The sequence below is a fragment of the Channa argus genome, chromosome 2, assembly GCF_033026475.1.
Source record: "Channa argus isolate prfri chromosome 2, Channa argus male v1.0, whole genome shotgun sequence".
NCBI lineage: Eukaryota > Metazoa > Chordata > Actinopteri > Anabantiformes > Channidae > Channa > Channa argus.
The window spans coordinates 31,359,737-31,380,749 of record NC_090198.1 but is presented as its reverse complement, the minus strand read 5'-3'; the positions used below and the strand labels follow the sequence as shown (position 1 = coordinate 31,380,749).

The 21,013-nt window shown below is 42.5% G+C and overlaps 1 protein-coding gene across 9 annotated transcripts in view; it reads right to left on the bottom strand.

Moving 5' to 3' along the window:
* The window catches only part of plekhg4 (pleckstrin homology domain containing, family G (with RhoGef domain) member 4), a 47,287-nt gene that overhangs the window by 2,722 nt on the left and 23,552 nt on the right, over window positions 1-21,013 (bottom strand). For 2 of the 9 annotated variants that reach the window (XR_010912129.1, XR_010912130.1), the window contains exons 9-24: window positions 20,032-20,130; window positions 19,284-19,571; window positions 17,942-18,064; window positions 17,616-17,807; window positions 8,460-9,382; window positions 8,118-8,367; window positions 7,183-7,272; window positions 6,871-7,095; window positions 6,555-6,725; window positions 6,305-6,485; window positions 6,047-6,163; window positions 5,719-5,860; window positions 5,545-5,645; window positions 5,015-5,181; window positions 4,214-4,933; window positions 3,822-4,098 (exon numbers count right to left, since the gene is read on the bottom strand). Coding sequence is in view for 3 of the 9 variants with exons in the window: in XM_067492276.1 (XP_067348377.1) it covers window positions 4,895-4,933; window positions 5,015-5,181; window positions 5,545-5,645; window positions 5,719-5,860; window positions 6,047-6,163; window positions 6,305-6,485; window positions 6,555-6,725; window positions 6,871-7,095; window positions 7,183-7,272; window positions 8,118-8,367; window positions 8,460-9,382; window positions 17,616-17,807; window positions 17,942-18,064; window positions 19,284-19,571; window positions 20,032-20,130 (3,108 nt within the window). In the remaining 6 variants the exon portion in view is untranslated. The other 7 variants (XR_010912127.1, XR_010912126.1, XR_010912125.1 and 4 more) reach the window with 7 other exon arrangements.

The following is a 21,013-nucleotide window of genomic DNA, read 5'->3' as shown; positions in this document are numbered from 1 at the left end:
ATTCTTAGTCCCGAGTCTCCTCCCTCCTTCATCACCCTACCTTCTCTACCTGTAGCTAAACGATGAATTGATCTCATGGCAACAGACACAAACACTCACCTGTGTCAGGAAGTTGTCCACCTGCTTGTCTGCAGGACTTCTCAGACCAGGTCCTAATCAGCAGAGAGGACCTTCTCAGGTGAGTATACCTGTCAACAGAGTGACATCATCAGTGAGATTCCTAAAGGTGATTTACTAATTTTCCACTGCATTCTTTTCCTGCCTCCTCCTCTTCTTTCATTTACTTCATCTTTTTATTCTATTCTAGTTTTTCCTCTCCTTGCTTCCTTCCCTCATCCTTCACTGCTTCCTCACCTCTCTCTCTGTCTGCAGGTGCTTATTGTATCTGATGAGGAGCAGCAGTGATGATGAAGGTGAGGTTTCTCTAAACTACATTTCCCAGAATTCTGTTCAAACTGTGACACTGATGATGTAAAGATAGTTTCCTGTTAAGTGATGAAATTTAATTTTAAGAGGACTGACCTTTGACCCCAATGTTAGTTACCACCTTTAATCTGCTTTTCTACACCTGTTGTTGGTTTCTAGAGCTCAATGCAGAGAGAAAAACTTTAAATCTCACTACAAAAAATTAAACAGTAAAGACAATTTGCTCCACATCTAGGACTTCCTGCCCAACCAGTTCTTTTTCTAAAGAATCATCTTGGACCCTAAACTTCCTCTGCAGATATGAGACAGCAGGATCATTAAAATGATGGAGTTTCTGTCTCTGATCACAGATTTTCCTGTGACTTAAATATTCTATCAAGAGGTTTGTCTAAGAAAATAATCAATAGTTGTAAGATGTTAAATTTTAATAAATCAACAGCTTTCAGCTTGTCCCTTCAGGAGTCGCCACAGCAAAATGTGTTCCCTATGTTGATTTAGCATGAGTTTTTATGCCAGAACCCCCTCCAGCCACAACCCTCCCAGTTTATCCAGGCTTGGGACCAGCACCAAGGTGGACCTTGGTGGTTGGGCAGGGCTACACCTGGTGGGGTGGGATCCGAACCTGTAGCTTTCTGCTCCCCAACCCAATGCTCTAACACTGAGCTACCAGGTCGCCACAATATTATATTTTAATACAGTTCTAGATTATCTATTTTTTTAAATACATGAACCATTTCTTCCTACTTTTAATCACCATGTCATATCTGTGGTTCCGTTGTAAGACTCACCTGCAGACAGGTGTTCTGTGGCTCCGCCTCCTCACTCCTGTCTGAGATCTGGACCAATTAGGAGCTGGAGAGTCCGCTTCAGTCAGGAGGAGGATCCAGGTGGAGTTCAGACTGTGAGGACTCCTACTCTCAAACCGCTGCAGCCAGACAGCTGGAGCAACCTGTGCTCAGGTCAGAGATCAAAGGTCAGGTCCCTTTCACCACCTTTTCCGTCCACCATGTTTTCTGTCTGTGCAGATCTGAATGACGTCACTCAGTGCTCACAGCAGGTGGATATTTCTTCTGTCAGTCTGCTCCAGGATGGACGGGGACACACCTACTCCAACACCTGGTCCGGGTCCCTGCAGTTCAGTGCGTGCAGAGAAGCAACTGACGAACCTCTGCAGCAAGCCAAACATTTTATTAATTCTATTAAGTACATTTTATTTCTCTGTTTCCTTGAGGAGAAAACAAACTGTCCTGGAACAGAAAATGTAGTTTAATGAACACTGGTGCAGTGCAATTCTCCCCCAGCAGATGGAGACAAAGGGAAGGGTTTTTAACTCACACACACACACACACACACACACACACACACACACATCTTCATATTTCCATTCTTGTCATTGACATAATGTGTTTCCCTAACTGCCAACCCAAACCCAAACTTATAATCCCGAGATCTTAACTTATATAACTAAACCAGTTCTCAACCCTCAAAAAGGCCACGTGAGAACAAGAGGACCATCCTCGTCCTCACTCGGCACTTCATAAAAACCTAAACACAAATATCGGGTCTCTGAGCTGGAGCTCTTTGTGTTTCAGAACGACAGGGCATGTCCTCAGTGTCTTGGTGTCTCAGAGCTGTCAGCGTATCTCGGATGTCTGCTGCAGTTGGTGGACCAGAAGTGGAACGGACCCGGATCACTCCAAAGGAACCAGCAGTTCCTTGGTAAATCTGCGGGAAACACATCCATCTTTTCAGCTCTGACACAAATTCAGATGTTTGATTTTAAACCCTTTATCAAAGCCAATGATGTCTACTGTCAATGTGGCCAAAAAACAATAAGTTTATTGTTTGAACTGACAGAAAAAAACTCTAGTAGAAAATCAGTCTTTTGCCTCATATCTTTAGAAGCTGCTCAGACTCTCTATAAATCTGTGTGAGATGGGTTTAGGGAAACAAAAGTAAGTCTGAGCTTCTCACTGCTGAGGTTTGTGCTCCTAAAAAGGTTGAAGAAATATTTTCTAACTTTTCTGCGTCTCAGACTCATGTTTCATGTTCCTTCATAGCTGACTTTTTCTCAGTGACTGGGAAGTGGGTGAATCTAACCTGGGGTTTGTGCAGGTGGAGCCTACGACCTCCTGTCTGAGCTGCTGCAGTTTGTGACAGGTGAACTCTGTCAGGATGGAGGTGGTACTGTGTTCAGTGGGACATCACAGAGTGTGGACCTGGTTCTGCTGAGGAGGAAACTGGACAGAACTGAACAACTGGTCAGTGCCACAAAGATCTGCAGCAGATTTCCCAAACATGACACAGTCCAAAGAAGAAAGGTGTTTATTCACCAAGCAGCAGGTGAAAAAGGTTTAGTTTAGTCCAACACCTAACAAGAGATGAACATAAGGACAGGAGCCTATAGAAAACTGCAGAAACATTTCAATGTGAACAAAAGCTCAGAGTTAGAAGTAAAACCTGCTGCATGACACAGAAAACACATGTCCATCATTCACGTTAATGTGTGCATCAGCAGGGACCAGCTCGGTCCCCGTTCTCAGTGCAGTAACACAAAGAACTGGTTTTGCTCAGCTTTACATCTTCCCCTTTCTGAGCACATGGAGAGGAGGGCAACGCCAAGTTTAAGTTCAGTAGATTTTGTTTGAGAGACTCTGGCATGACAGAGAGAATTTGACACAGCATTCTATGATTCTCACTGAATATGTAAGTCAGCGGCTTTATGTCTGAAAAAACATTAGTCTGCAGGGTTTCGCTCCGGCTCAGTGAATGCAAATCTCTGTAGACAGGCCAAACTCAGCACAAAACACCAATTCATGTCACTAGGGATTTGTTCGCATTAAAAAAACAGAAGAAGTGTAAAGTAACATTATTGTAACATGTAAAACAACTTTGCTTAAACATGTAGTGCAGTAAAAAGTACAGATATTTGCTCTTAGATGTGGTAGAGTAAAGGTCAATGTAGCCATAATTAAATCTACCCAAGTAAAGATACATACATACATACATACAAGTACTTATATACTGGTACTTCGTTCCTTTCCACCACTGGCAGTATGCCTCTCTAACCTAACCAGCAATCATGGGACTAGCTATCGTCCCTCTTCTCCTACACCCCAAAGTACAAGTGGTGCATAAAGGTTTGTGAATTCATATGATCTAAAATATGATGAAATTTTCACGTTAAAACATTACACTACATTTTTGGTTGTAAAAAACCAAAAACTTGTAGCTAACTATGTGACCTGTGCCTCGTCCATTCTACAGGAGATGATGAAGAGAATCCTGGTGTCGACTCTGACAGAGAACTACAAACTGAAACAGAGAAAAGAACATGAACTGACAGCAAACACACAGAGTTTACAGAACATGGGCACAAACTGTGTGAAAACAAAATACAGAGCAACAGAGACGACTCGGTTTCGAACAAAGTCATGTTTATTACAGAGTAAGAAAAGTGGGAGCAGATGCTCAGCTTCATTATTTACACACATGTACAGAGTCTGCTGAGACACTTAACTCAGTATTTACAGAACTAAGTCTACCTGCAGCTGCAACAACAACATAAATAATCAGCTGCTTCAAAATCACAGAAACTAAGCGGTTTTAGTTGAACAGTGCTGCTTAATTTTGACCGTCACAGTCTTCACACTGCAGCAGGAGAGACTTGACCTGCAGACATACACACACAGCACAGAGGGTTAAATCACATCAGTCACTTGGACATGAACTGGACGCTGCAGTTTTTCTTATGTTTATGAAAAGGTTGTTACATCAACATTATTACCTTTAATGTGCATTAGAAAATCTTCAAATCAGAAACCCAAAAAGTGAAACTGAAAATAAAGAACAGTGTTTCAAACATGTTCTTAGCTCAGTGGAGCAGAAGGTTCACAGTGTGAATGTGATCATTTACAATGTGAGTATTTATAACACAGGCTGAAGTAACAAAGAACCTACAGAATTAAATCCCGATGGTCTCAGTAAAGTAATTTTACACAAACATTTTCGTCTGACTCTGATTTTGTCCTGGTCCGATCACCAGCTTACACTGCAGCTGCTGCACATGTGGTATCATGTAATACATCACATAATAAGTGATTATGAATTTTTGTGACTGTATATGTTTCCTGCTCCACCCCATCAACTGTTATTAAGTACTGATTAAATTTCACCTTTTATATTTTTAAATACATTTTTTACTTTTTTACTTTTTTGACCTGTACAACAGAAAATACTGGTCTAATGTGTCTAATGTGTATGGTTGTGGATGTGAAAAATAAATCTGATCTGATTTGAGCCTTTGTAAATGATATAATTATAACCCATCACTGGGTTTGATGGGTTTCATCACTGACATTTAACACAAAGTCTAAACATGTAAACTGAGGGTATCAGAATATAAAGACTTTGATCTGGATATTTTCAATTTTTTTTGCGGTCACACTTACACTGTTAGTGTATGGGCTCAAACGATGGAAGCCGGGCTGATGACTGCAGCTGATTTCTAAGGAGAAACACACACAGGTAAGGTTAAGGTTAAATATTTCTGCTCACACCATCACTTTAGATTTGCCTCTGTACTCACAGCTGAAATGTACTTTCTGCTCAGGTTCTGTTTGCTGGAGGAAGGGGGCTGGCTGGAGAGGCTGGGCTCCTCGGGGAGGGCTTCTTGGAGGTGAGCAGAGACACAGCCGCTGTCAGAGCCTGTGGATCCAGAGAGACAGCGAGACGACGAACCGGAGCTCTCTGTGGCTGAGAAACAGATAAAAACCTGCTGTGAGACAAACACCAGAACAAAAAAACTCATCTGGGTTTCACAGAGAGATGTTCAGACCAACAGCTGGTTCGTTCCGCTTAGAATCTGTTCCTCAATTGGTGCACTTTTATTTTTCAAATCCAAAGGAACCAGAAAATTTGTTTTTGAATATACTTCCTGTTAAATAAGTGGTGAAGTGGTGGATGAAGTAAATGGATCATATTCACAGAGCAGAAACACGGTTACAAGTAAAATGCAGAAGAATGAGCATTAAAAAAAACTGAAGTACCCCAATTAAAAGTTGTCTTCATACAGAATTTTATGAACATTAATTGTACTCAGTTACTCTGTGTACATACTCATGGAAGGCTGGCTGCTGGTCTCATGCTCCTGCTCATCTTCCTCGATGCAGGAGGTGATGAAGGAGTTTTCAGCAGTTGGTAGGGAGGACAGGGCTTGACTGTGGATGGGGGACAGACGTCATTAAATGTAAACTTTAATGTCAACAGTGACAGGACAGGTGTTTGCTGTACCTGTACATGTGCAAGTTGAGTGGGCCCAGCAGAGTGGAGGAAGAGGGTCCTGACGCTATAGGGTCAGAACTCATGGCTCCTCGTTTGAATGGGGTGGAGTGATCAAAGACAGAAACGGCGATGGATGCACGCGTTCTGGGTCCTGGACACACACATCAGCATTAGTTTTCTTAGGTTTTACAGAATAAGTACTTCAATGTGAGTCTCTGCTACTATGAGTTCAGATCAACTGATTCGGTTTTATACTTCATTTTATTTATAAAACCTAATCTCTCCTGCCACATGCTTTGTCGTGTGTGCAGTTGTGAGGTATTGTCTGACATGTTACCTCTGCTCTTCATGATGCAGTGAACAGCTCGGTCACTGATGGCTGCATCGCTCGGCTGGATGTCCAGAAACGGTTTATTGCCCACTCCCATTGACACCATCTCCTTCAAACGCATCTCTGCATGTACGTGCGCACACACACACACACACAAACACACAAACACACACACACACACACACACACACACACACACACACAGGGATTCAGTGGTTCAGCGTCAGCTCTGGTAAACAGTCTTTTGAGTTCTCTTCTCTGTACCTTTGTTTCTAGTGGCCTGGTTCCACAGGATTCGGGCAATGTTACTTGTCCAGGCATTCTTCACGTCCTCTGTGGCAGCCTGAAGGATGAAGTTCTGATTCTTGGTTGTCCTCCTCCTGAACCAGATCTCAAACCTTAGCCCACTGTCTCCTGTCGTCTCAGTCAGTCCCACGTCTGCTGTCTAAAGAATAGTTTACACTCAGAACCGGGTCCAACCTTAGAGTCTTGTCTCTAAATGTCAGATGTTTACCTTAAAGGAGTGTTTGTAGGTGAAAACGTCCAGCCCTCCCTCCATCTTCTTAGGTTTACTGAAGAGAATGAGCTCCTCAAACAGGAAGATGTGACGCTGACATTTCCTCCTTCCAGTCAAGACAGTGAACTCATCCTGCCGGATCAGCTGACCCTGCTCCTTCAGGTTCACCTGCAAAAACAAATTGTCATCATTTACAGCAGCAGAATCCTCTGTGACCAGTTGATGTTTGCAGTTTATCATGGCTGCACAGAAAAGTATCCTTGGATTACTGTGATGTACTAAATGTTTAAAGTTCTGCAGCCTGTTTTCTTACGTCACAGTCCTGGATGGCATCCATTGCCAGCAGGTCATTGCCGTGGCGAAGCTGAAACTTAACCATGTTGGTTGCGGCCTGCAGAGAGAGGAACTCTGCCTCCTGAGCCTCGCCCACCTCCTTCATCAGGTCAGTGAGAAGAAGAGCATATTTACTCATCCTTTGAATGGGCTTCAGCAGGTAAGAGGACAGGTCCATCTTATCCCCCAACTCTACCTGCTTCCTCTACAGGGAGAGGGTGTAAGTGTCAGGACATTTTATTCTTGTTAAAATGTGAGCATCTACTCAGAGGTCAAAGGTCATGGTTCTCACCCTGAAGAAGCAGTTTCCGTGGCTTGCCAGCAGAGCATCAGACTTTGGTTTGTTCTTGCTGTAGAGAGCATAGAGACCGAACTGTTCCTGCTGTTAGAGATAACCACAACACATTAGTCACACAAAACAAAAATCTAAACACATAGAAGTTATATCACAACAAAAACATATTGACATGACAAACATTTTATATTCATTAAACATATTCTCTGATTACAAAGTGATACAAAATTAACTCGTAATTGTATGCCAATTATAACACATAAACATACCATGTTTTGTCGTGCTTTTTATTTTAACACAACCAAATTTATGCTCTACTTACAAAATTATTTCCAGGTAATTTTACAGTTATTGTCATGTGAATGTTAAACATTTTATTTTGTGTTTTGTTTATTTTCAGTTATAAGAATAAAATTTTTCAAAACCTTTAATTTGTGATTAAGAAACATTGAAGTTTTGACTACAGGTTTTAAATACATTACAAAATGTTAATGTCTGAGCTTTTGAGAAATGGACAGATTATATTATTCACATTAAAATCCCTGCTGCATTAATAACTATCAGTATGTTCTGTACTGTACATGTGCCCTCTGATGGACAACCTTTGTAACAGAGACTGTAATTACATCTTGGATGTTTCTCTCACAATTACTGAAACTGAGGGATCTGACAGGATATCAAATCTGAGGATATGCCAGCCTGGTTGCTGTAGAAAAGCTAGAGGACATCACATCACTGAACCTGTGTCTTTTAACAGTTGTTATTCCAGGGGTAAAGAAAAAAATTCCTTATCCCAAATGAAACCATTCTTTGTTTTTAAAGATTTCTGGGGAGAGACCTGCAAAACTGATCCCTGGGCATCATACTGTAAACATTTCTAACCTGGCTGACATGAGATTGTGTATTTCTGAGCATCATACAGTGCGACCTACGTGTCTGAGGAAGCAGTGCGGGACTCGCAGAGGGTGTTTCCAGCAGGCCTCCAGCTCCCTGAGGAAGAACTGACTGTGGAAGTCCAGAAGTTTCTCCAGGTTCCCAAAGACAACCGTGCGCTTGCCCCTCAGGTCCTGAGGCAGGTCAACTCGGTCCATCTCAGGGAAGTAGTGATGGATGATGTAACGTAGAGAGCGGACATACTCCCTCTCTGTGGTCACCATCTCCTCCACAATGTGACGCAGTTTACTGAACGGAAACATAAACATCAGAGACTTTTCAGTGTGATATCCTCTAACTCTACACTGAACTGTGTCCTCTCCTTCCCTTCAATTACCCACCTTCCCCTCGGTCGGAAGTCTGCTGTGGTGCTCCCTGTGGTTCTGGGGGTGCCAGGTGTCCTGGGGCTGCGTGGCCCGTGTCCTGCCCATCCATGAACTCCTGACCTGGGGCAGAGTGTGCGGTCAGCTACCTCTGTGCTGCTTACCTCCAAACCGCGGATAAACACACCAGTGTTTCCTCTGCGTGCCGGCTCGCTGAGGGCACGAGGACACAGTCCGTGCCTCTGCACCTCAGGCGTGGGGGGGCAATCAAAACTCTGAGTTTTCCTGAGCTGCTGTCGCCTTCTGGAGGTTAAGCGGGCTAATGAGGGGGTGGTGCATGCTGAAGAATCAAAGCGGTGGAGGCCAGGACTGGAGGGGCTGACGTCCAATTGGTCCGCATACTCAACTGTGGAGAAGCTGCGGAACAGACGGTGGATGAGGGGGGTGTGCTGGGGGGTCAGAGAGGAAGAGGTTGAAGACGAAGGTGTAGAGGTGTTGGGGAGCAGAGAGGATGTGTTATGAGGCAGCGAAGAGGTGCTGGTGTCCTCCTGAGGTGGACAGGAGGATGTGGTTTCATGGACACCCCAGGGTACTGAAAAGGTCTTCCTAGAAGATATGGAGTTTCTGCTGATGCAAGAGTCAGAGCGGTGTCTTTGGGCAGAGTCCCGTGTCCTGAGAGCTGCCTCCATCTTCCTCTCAAACATCTTCTTGGTCTCTTGACACTTGGACCAGGCAAAGCTCCACTGACGGAGTCCGTGCTCCCCCCGCAGCTCCCCTGCTACCAACTTCATCTCCTGGAAACGGGCCTCTGGGATTGGTGGATGCTGCTGCTGGTAGTCTCCTAGGCAGCCAATCACAGCCTTGCATTTGTCTGGCAGCGCACAGTCCTCCATACTGACGGCAGCTAGATGACGCATGCCCTCCAATGCCCATCCATAGGCCTGCAGACAGAGAAAATCAGTTTTAAAACATTAAATACACAGATTTATGTTTACCTTTGTTACATAGAGGCTCATTACAGAATGAATTAAAGAACCAACTTTTTTCTCTTAACAAATGCTAATTAAACCTGCACTGAGTTCAGTTTACTCATAAGCAGCAGCAGCCACAGATCATCATGTTGACAACTGAGCTCTTACGGGTCAGTACCAGAGTTCACCTTAATGTTAGGGTTGGGAATTATGTCTTCACAGACAGAAAGACAAGCATGTCCTGTTGTTTGTCTCTGATGAACTGAATGAGCCTTCACCCTCCAGACAGACACATTCACTGTTACAACAGAACAAAATGTGCAGTGAGTAAAACCTCTTTTCTGGTGTGAGTTCGGGTTTGAAACTGGATTAAATGTCTTGCACACAAGAAAAGTCATTTGTGCCTTAATGTACAATTTCTCTGCACATTTGTTCATGTACGTGTTACCAATGTAATATGATTCAGTGCAGTCACATGAACCAACACACCCTGTGCTACAGTAGGCCACTGGGTCAGTGTGTGTGTGTGTGTGTGTGTGTGTGTGTGTGTGTGTGCGGCTGCAGCGATCAGGACACATCAGCAAGTTAATCAGTTTGAAGACCACTCAGCCGACACACATTAACATGCAGGCCCCCCCCCTCACATTTTAAGTGAGGTCCACGATCCCGACCTCCCACTGTGTTCTGCCAACAGAGAGCGTCTGATGGTCTGTACACCTCTCAGCAAAAGATCTCAAGCAAAGCTCTTGTGCTCAGTGGTCCTACAAAGGTGGATCAAGATGCCAAACTGCAGGCACTTAAACTAAAACTCTGTTTACTGTGCATGTACAAATAAACCTACGTTGTATGTCATAGATACAAAACAGTATCTACACACATTTAGTTTATTTGTTGTTCTACATGTTTTACTCAGTTTTAAAATTTAAATCAAACTGAAGCCGCAGAGGAGCCACATCAGTTAGATGCCCCATGTGTGACAATGGTCAGCTTTAGTTCGAAATTTTGTGTTCAGATGTTATGATCAAGGAGCGTCTGAGTAGAGAGCACACATGTAACTTAAGTCTGCATGTTGAAAGGAAAGATCAATCAGTCCTGAGGAGGAGGATGGACAGAGCAATGAAGGCTGTGTCTTTGCTCAACAGAACCATCATTCTGAGCCCAGCCTCTCCTCTGTTAAGGCAGAGACAGGCTTGGAGCCAGTCAACCAAAGGGGAGGGAGAGAGGGGGAGGAGAGAGGGGGAGGCCACGGCCCTTAAAAACCAGATGAAAGAATGAGGGAGGTCTAAGAGGAGGAGGATGAGGAGAAGGAGGACGATGGGGTGGCGGAGGGGTCTGACTTCAAACACACCAACATACTTACAGAGTCAGTTTTTAGACATCTAGATGAGCTGCACAGACTGGTCCACTGTTGTTTCAGTTTCAACAGAGCTTCCACTCAGGGCTGGCCCCTTTACCAAAACCAAAGCAATTAAACTGCTCCTTTAAGCATTTAAATTGCTGCTGCTCTTGTTTTATTGGTTTGGTCGGATTTATCGCTTTCTTCATACGGTTGTCTGCTAAGGTTTTTTTATGTATGTTTATCATCATGAGCAGGGTTTATCCCTATGTGATGTGTTTAAACTTTGAGTAATCAGATTACGAAAGCCACAAAGAGCAGACAAACCTACATGAGGTTTGTTGCAGCAGAAATCGGGAATAGATGACACCACAGATCCACAGAGACAAAGAGTGTCACATGTTCTGGTACGGAAACAAACATGGATGACATGGCATTGAGTGTTTATGTGGAGAGATACTGGTGCTGATAGACTGTGGAACTACAGAAGGAAGCACTTAAAACACAGCATATACTTCAGTCACAAATGTTATAAAACAAGTTTACCACTAAGGTAAACTTGTCCAAACCCTGTCAGTAGGGAGATCGTTATCATTTCACACAACAACTACAGGTCTGTAGGACAAAATTATTTAAAAAACATTCACTAAGCCAATTAGGTAACAATTTAGGCAGAATCTGAGAAACTGCAAATATCAACATAAATGCACACATCGACAAGCTGAAGCCTACAAACAACAACTGTCACAAAATTTCAGTTTCAGGCAATCAGGAAGCAACAAACACCTGACCACAACAGACTGGACCACTGGTTGGATACAGCTGGAAGTTGGAGGGGTACTAACTTCAGGACTGTGCCAATTACTCAGACAGTTTTTGTTTCAAACAAACATGGACAGTAACCAATAACAGCTTGGACTGTTTATATCAAATTAACCTTAAACCGAAAAAGACAGAAAATGGAAAAAATAATATCCTGGATGGAGAGATGTGACAACACAGGCTGTAGAGCATCACAGAAAACTGCAAGTGGATCTAGTGAAAACCACGGGCCAACAATCAGAGCAAAGACAGTCAACAGGAGCAGACATGAAGATCAACAGACAGGATGGATTGAAACTGTGATACAGATCTGGAGGTTGTTGAGTGTAGAACACTGAGAACCTAATCCAACTGATTTGGAGAGATCATAATTCAGCAATGCCATCTGTTCTGGTGTTTCACTAGATTCAAGATTCAAGATTCAAAGTGTTTATTGTCATATGCACAGATAGAACGCATGTTTCCCTGTACAATGAAATTCTTACTTTGCCCTCCCCTCTAAATATCACACAGTAAGTAAAATGAGAATTTACAAAAAATAGAAATAAAATAAAATACAAAAAACAAAACAAAAAACAAAACAAACACCCCCCCCCCAAAAAAAAACGCACGCACGGCTGGTGATAACACCGCCTTGTCAGATATGATGATCAGTGACCATGGCTGTATAACATGACTAGAGCTCCCACTGATTAGGACGTGTCACACACGAATCTGAGTCAAAGCTCATGATTTACCACAAACTGTTCCCCAGTGTCAGTGAACACACGTGGTCTGCCTGAGAACACAGTAGTCTGGACTCAGGACAGTCTGTAATAAGGGGACTGACAGACCTGCTCCAGTCAGGTTTGGTATAAAGCTAAAGACCCAACATGTGTAGAAACTAAAGACACAAAAAGCTTTACTGTTCTCTGTGAGGATCAAAGACACTGCTGAGACTCCACTGTTTGTTACATGATGATTTAAAGGCAACACATTTTTATACTGACCACATTTTCTGATGAAAGCTTTCTGTATGAAAGACGTGAGCCACGTTTTAGGAATTAACTTTTTTTAAAAACTTTATTAACGTTATTAGTAGAGAAGTGGACTAGAGAAAAAGAAGAATGTTCTGCTAATGTTCAAATACCGATTAACAGAGAAAACAGTGGAATCAGGGACACATCAAATCTTCATATGGGAAATTGAATGATGTACAGTACGTATCTGCCAGGATCCAGACCACACTCCATAGACATGTCTGCATTATGGAGAAATCACTGCTGTCAAGAGTCACATCTGTCAGGCTAATGAACCAGGATTTCAGTTACGACGTACTAGAACCTGTGACTTCTGAACACAGTAATGTCAGCTAAAACCCCTTCTTTATACTCACTACATGCTTTTACTCATCCACATAAAGGATGGAGACATAAAATTACTGGTTTGATGTGTTCTCATACACATCCCAAATGGAACGGTGCAACATAGAGTTTGGTTAAGTGCTGTCAACAGACTTGAGTGCACTGTGTTGATTATCAGCGAGTTATCTCTGTACATGAGGCACGAGCTACACTGTGTCTCACTTTAACCATCATTCTTACACAGCTTGTAACTGCACAAACTCCACCAGTCCCTGTTCAGATCCCCCTTGTTTATACTGAACATCCATCCACTGCATCTGTGTGTATTAAAACATACACCATCATTATCCTACATCCCAACACTTCATCTGTAAATAATAATCTTCTAACTACAATTCACTGGCTCTTATCTAATCACAAGACAGTGCCACAGCTATTATTTAGGAGGTACCTGCAAAGAAAATTATGTTTTTATATCTCTAAAAAATGTTTTCTGATTCCTCACCCTACAGCTCAGAAACAGCCTAAACACAGAAAAGTTATACTTTATCTGCAGGGAAACACACAGGAAGATGAGCAGAGCAGCAATGATCAGTGTGGAGCCAAACTGTCGCCAACTACTCATCTCTCTCACAAACACAAACACACACAGTGTAAAGGTTACTGTACCTCGCTGTATCCTGCTGATGAGCTGCAGCCTGACTGAACTGAGCAGAAAACGGCATCCCGACCACACACACACACACACACACACACACACACACCCCCACCCCATTCACAGGCTGAATGGCAGCTGGGCGGTCCCAGGAGGGAGAGAGAGACAGAGAGGGGGTGGGGGGGGTCACCACAGCAACAGAGACTTGAATGAAAGGAGTGAAAGGAGGAAGGAGGGAAAAGTTGACACTAAAGTGTTACCTGAACTAAACCCCAAACACAGACAGTAAACTGTAGGTTTGTCATGTGCCTGTTTTACACATATGTTTACACCAAAGCGGCTTTGTTTGTCTTTTCTCTGTTTTTCTTCCTCAGAAAACCATGAAATGGAGATATAAGGTTTCCAGCCGACAGCAGACTCTCACACTGTGACTCTGTGTGTATGTTTGTGCGTGTGTGTGAATTTCCTCACGGCTACAATAAGACCAGAATGTGAGTGTTTGTCACAGTGGAAATGAAGTGAAACATCTCTGAACCTCGTGTTTCAATCAAATACTAAGTCAAATGACATCAGCATCAATAAGACAGAGCAGTCGTTCACCTGACAAATCTTCTTTAGTAATGTCAAAACTTTATTAATCATCACAAAACTTGCTGAAGCCTATTAACTGTGAATGAGTTACACCTACACACATTGAGTTAACCTGGCACATGTGCAGTTGGTGCACCAGGACTGCAAACTGTCACACACATTTGGCCTGCACAAGGTCCCCAACAGAGAGGATGCATAAAGTACGACTGGCCTTAAGACACATTGAACAACTCCAGGTTCTGACAGGAGACAAACCTATGACATCATATAGAGCCTTACATGTTGCTGATCTGACAGTGTGTCTGGTATTTATTTAGTCCACCAAGTAAACAAAGCTGTAAATAAGATAAAATGATTTCTGTGATTATAGTTTTTTTTTAAATATTTGATCAGCTGTTTTTTAACCAATTCATTGATCAGATTGACTGATTTGGCCTAATTTAATTAAAATCTCCACATCAAAGTAAAAATGACAGTAAAGGAGTATTACAGAACTGTTAAAGAACCCATGTTCATATGGACAAAGACCCCCACCCCCTTTACAGTCTACTATACAAAACAATATTGACAGGCTCTCCCCCCTCCTCACCCTTCTCCCCTCTGGCCTTGATACAAGCTGTCAGTTTCCCTGCAGGAGGACGACTGTGGGGCGGGGGATGTCACACACACAACAAAGCATCTCTCACTTTTATCTTTAAATAAAGACTGGTTTTTCAGCTGGATCTGCCCTCAGCTGTGTTTGATTGTTGTTCAGTGAAGAGTTTTATTTTTTATCATGTGGGATGACAAACAAGAACATGGATTCAATTAATTTTATACTACATGTTCCACGCATAGACAGTACAAAACAGAAGGAGGAGGAGCACATGAAGGAGCAGAAGAGGAAAAGCTCCTTTGTGGTATTTGAACATGAAACACTGAAAACAGAAAACAGAAGCCGTAACAGTAGAACAAAAACAACAGTGTCAGGGACACTGAACTATAGTTCAGGTCGTTTACATCACAGACACTTGTTACATATGGATGAGGAAAACATGAAGGACTCATTAGTGGAAGTTAGTAAAAGCTAACACAAGACATTTAATAATACTGAATACCACTGCACCAGAAGTTGTGTTAAGAATAGGTTAGGGTTAGGCTTTTGTCCGTGTCATTCTCACATCATTTGTTATCTTGTTGCTGTTGAATATATTCTGTTCTGTCCTTCACAGTTACCATGACCAAAATCTAACTCCAAGTACACAATTTCATTAGCCCAGTTGAGGAATTGGCAACGCGTGTTAAATGTCCAGACATCTCATACAATTCTCCAGACGCTAGTAAACAAATATTCAGTATACAAGATATATTTATTATATATATATATTTGTGGTTTTAAAAACAATCTCATCTATAAAAAGTTGAAAACCAGAGATGCATTTGGTTTCACAGGTACACATTTAAAGCTCAATAATGAGGCTCTCGCAAGCCCAATTGCACATCTGATAAATATATCCACAAAAAACAGGGTAAAGTACTATCGACATGGAAGACTGCTAGGGATATCCCAGCCATGAAGGCTGGAGATAAGACAAAACAGACCAATAATTATTTTACCAATAGTATCAACAATAGCAGAGAAGTGCGTCATCACACGGTTAACTGACCACTGCTTGGTGGTCATACCCCTCTCCACATAATGCAGTTCGCATTTAGTAAACATCACTCTACAGAAACCGCCATGTGTTCCTGTCTTGAGAATGTAAAAAGTCTGTTAGGCCACGGTGGCTGTGTAGGTGATTTTAGTTTTAAAACAAGCTTGCTATACCATAAATAATGATGTGGTTTGTAAAATTAACTTTTTTAAAATTTTCTAAAAGTACCCACTGCTGGACAGAATCATACCTATCAGACAGAAAACATGCTGTACAAATAAAATCATCTTAGCTTATCTGCTCTGCTGGAGTCCCAGAAGGCTCAATACTTGCGCAGATCCTATTTAGTCATTATGTCAATAACATACCAAATGTCTGTCCAAACATCAAAATAAAATTATAAGCCGATGACACAGTATTGTATGCTCATGCAAAAACAAAACAATAAGCTGATGCAATACTTTCAGGAGCTACGGTGCCAGTGTCCCATTGGCTACAGAACTGCTGTCTACATCTTGTATATTTTTTCACAGCAGAAGGCCCTCAACTATCTGTCTTAGTCTAGAGAGAGTCTAGATGGTGGAACAGTTTAAGTACCTTGGTGTGGTCTTTGAATCAAGTCTAACATTTAGCAACGTGTTAAAAAACAAAAAACAAAAACTCCAGTATCATCCCATTTAACTTGTCAAATTTTTATTATATAAGATCTTTTCTAAATCTTATGTCATCAAAAGCTTATATGCATGCAATGATATTTTAGTCACATAACTTAGTGTTATACAACTTGGGTCACATACAGAGAACAGAGAAACTTTAGTCAATACTGAGGCCACACCAGGAAGTTCTTAACCTCAATAGTATCTCCACCTAGATAGTAAATAACACTTTTTAAAAAATTGTTTTAGTTGTAATATATGGTGTAATGCAACCACAAGGGGGCACAACACAGCGTCTTTTTGTGCCGGTCCCAAAGCTGGATAAATGCAGAGGGTTGTGTCAGGAAGGGCATCCAAAGGAAAACACATGCCTAATTAAACGTGCAAATCATGACTTCCACACCAAATATGAGTTCCATACTGGATCGGTCGGGACCCAGGTTAACAACAACCGCCACCGGTGCTGTTGACCTATTGGGCTACTGTTGATTGAAGGAGGAGAGGATGAAGGTCTGTTCATAGACAGAGAGAGAAGAGGAAAGCCAAGAGTGTAGGACTGACAGTAGTGACTGAACGTTGGGACTATGACAGGGTAGAGAGTTGGTTGATATGATGCAGAGAAGGAAGGTGGATATACTGTGTCTAGGAAACCAGCGATGTTGTACAGGTTAGTGACACTGGCACTAAAGAAGAGACAAGAAACAAAACTGGAGGTAGCAGAGCTTAAGATTTTGAGGTTCTCTTTGGGAGTGACATGGATGGACAGAATCAGGAATGATGACATCAGAGGGACAGTTCATTCAAAGTCAGAGAGGCCAGATTGCAGTGATTTGGACATGTTCAAAAGAGAGACTGTGAATATATTGGTAGAAGCCGGGCAGGAGGTCTAGGGGAAGACCAAAGAGGAGATTTCATCAAGGAGTGAGAGAAGACATGAAGTTAGTTGGTTTGAGAGAAGAAGATGCAGAGGACAGGGTTAGATGGAGGCACATGATTCGCTGTGGTGACCCCTGAAAGGGAACAGCCCAAAGGAGAAGAAGATCTGTGCTGCTTGCAAGTTTGTGCAATAATTTCATCAGAGTAGAACCTGTAATTTGCTAATCTAACAAACTAATTGATGGAACATAAAAGGGTAGTTTCAACAGGTAGAGAAACAGAACCAGTACCTGGTCTAAGAAGCGGTACAGTTGTACGGCTTGATCTACATTCCGCCATGTGGAATTGATCCGCTGGGAGAAATCCTGAAGCCGAGCCCAGAACGAGTGAACTTTGACCTCATATACCTGGAGGTCAGCTGACGACAAGTCCTCCCACTGCTCCAGACGAGCCAACAGGGCCTCACCTCGTTTACACTGATCCTGCAGAGACAGAGAGTCAGGCAAGAGCTGAGGTTAACACTAATGGTCTTTAGAGAAGACGGAGTTGCATAAAGCTTAGTTGTTGGTTTACTGTAGGTTTTGTGTGTGTGTGTGTGTTTGTGTGTGTGTCATACATAGGCAGCTGTGTAGAATTCCCTAAATTCCTGTTGTTTCTTGGTGAGAAGCTCCAGAGAATCTGCAGGTTCTTCTAGACTCTTCAGACAGACCTCGCCCACTTCGTCCAGCCAAGACCTCACCTGACACATGCACACACGCACACACACAGAGATTAAAAATATGAACACATGCAATACACAGTTTCCTTTTTCATTAGTGCTTTCTACTGTGTTCAAACCATTTCGTTATTACTGGTAAATCAGCATCAGAGAAGTGAAGAATTAACACAGAGTTTTCTGGTTAGTGTCTGTTCAGGCCCATTACAGGATAGTAACACCAACTACTACTCTCCTTTCGGCTTATCCCGTGAGTTCGGGGTCGCCACAGCGGATCATGGTCCGCATGTTGATTTGGCACAGTTTTTACGCCGGATGCCTTTCCTGACGCAACCCTCCCCAATTTCTACCGGGCTTGGACCGGCACTGCATCGCTGGGGAGGGGGAATGGGCTGTTAGGGGTTCAGGGTCTTGCCCAGGGACACTTCGACATATAGCCAGGGCCAGGGATCGAACCACTCACCCTGTGGTCCATAAGCAACCTTTACCAACTGAGCTATAGCCGCCCCAGGATAGTAACACCAACTACACAGGGTAAATTGTGTGTACATGCAGTTGTCACTTTATTAGGAACACCTGTCTAAAACTACAATAGTCTAATCAGTCTAATCTTGCATGTAGTAAATCCTGTGATAATGTTTACTTTTAGACTGTTTCAGAGGCAGACCAGAAGGGAACTGTTCTCCAGCCTCATCGGCAGAGAAATATATATTTTGATTCTTAACATGGTTCAAACTCAGTTTGATACAAACTGCGGAACTTTTTACAGTGATTTAGTTTCTCTGTGGTTCAAATAAACTAAAACCACTGTCATGACCACACTGTTAAACTCATAGAATTCTGCCAAAACTGTGTTAAACCAAAATGGAATGTGACCCTTGACCAGCTGAAATGGGGAAATGAATAACTAGTAAATTACAACTGGTTCCATACATATTTGAACAGTGACACTATTGTCAAAGACAGAAGAGTAAAAGCATCAACAAAAGTTGCGCTCTCTGCCGGACTAACTCTGTCACAGAGACAAAGTTTCTAAATTAACTCAAACACCAATGAGCTGGGAGGGGGACATATCACCTGGTCTGAGTGTATTTTCCGTTCCACATAGTGTTTATGATGAACCAGTAATAAGCGTGAAGTAGACAATCTCTGTCATCACATACCAGGACTGTCAAGCTGGTTACAGTCTGAACTTTTTCTGTAAGTTATTGTCACCTGAGCAGGTGAGTGCACTCAGACTAACCTCTGTGAAGCCCTGCTCCAGGCTCTTAAAGTCCAATATGAAGTTGAGCTCCCGAGTCCTGGCATTGGACAGTGTCACCAGGCGGTGCAGGAGCTCGTCCACCTGATCATACAGACGCGACACAGCCTCAACCTCTGCCCGGTACTCCTTTGTCAGGCTAATGCTGCTCTCCTCCCTGCGTAGCCTCGAAAGAGAGGCCCCACCCTCTTGCTGCAGCTGGACCAACTGGGTGTCCTCTAGGATGCTACACATCACTGCCTTGTACCTGGACAACAACTGATCGGCATCCTGGGACACACAAGAAGACAAGATGGGGGAGCTTTTAGTGAAAGCTGGAACCAGTGGGCATGATGGGACAGTCCTACTGAATGCTGGACAGGTTTAAACAAATAGGGGCCATTAGCTTTGACAGCCAATGGGAAGAGAGACGTGAGGTTCATCTTAAGTGCTGTTCACTTACTAAAAAGATAAGACATTTTAACCTTTATTTTTTTTTTACATATTTACCTAACTCATGGTGAAAGTGATAAAGATCTTATTCTACATTAGAAAGGAAGTTGAAAATATTACTGAAGATTCCCAGTGTTGAATTGTTAAACCATTAGGACTCAGGTGAGCTTTTTTTTTTTTAAGGGACAGACCTCTGTCTCTCCTTCCTGCTCTACACTCTACTTAAAGAAAAATATATTTTTGTTTCAACAATCAATTAGTTTTGTAAGGATAGAATAATATTCAGTGTGTGTGCTACCTCAGCAACAGCAGGTAAAGGTGTGCTCTGCAGGAAGTTGATGGTTTCCTGTAGCAGGTTGATGATGTCTTCACACTGCCTCTTCAGCTGTTCTATCCTCTGATACACAGAAACAAAGATAATTGTCATGGGTGGTTCTTTACAGCATGCTGTATGGTTTTTGTTTAATGCCATGACTCCCATTTCTTTGCATTCACGAAAGAAAAACAACGAAAAGCACAGACGGTTCAGTCCACCATCATACACAGACATGAAATAGAAGGGAAAAAAAATAACATGACAACAGGGTTGCACCTAACTATTATTATTTATTTATGGAATTACTAACTTTTTTGACTGATTAATTAAACAATTGTAAAGAATATGTCCAAACACCAGTACAGTGTTTCCCCTACATTGGAACAACCATGGCGGCCTGCCATGGCAATCAAACCCCGTGCCCTGCTTACACGACAGGCAAAAAATGATGTTACAATGCTTCCTTTTAATGTATCACAGGTAGGTACGAAGGGATGCGAAAGCCATTTTTGTTAATAATGTGCGCAGATTTCACTGCCTGTCCTACATTCGCTCTCTTTTTGATGAAAACCAACCGTTGTAAAAACAGACGTTATTGACTTACTAAAGGCCATACGATTTGTCCATTGCTGTACTTAAACACCATATAATTGTCCCATCCTCCCCAGTTCGGTGAGAGGGAGAGCAGCTGTAGTGACATAGTAAGTGAATTAAGGGAAGGAGCGGTGTTAGCAAGAACTAATTGCTTGATTTCTCTGATTTACATGTCTATACTGATCGTTACACAGCGGTTAGGTTCTAAAACACAAACAAACAAGGTCACACCTCCAAGAAACCTGCAAGAAGGACTTTTTATCAATACAACAGAAGTGTGCGACCTGAAACTGGATGCATGTAATTTTCCCAATGCAGAGCAGTGACATTAGGTCTGACAATGTGATATTGTGCTGTTAAACCAAGTCCA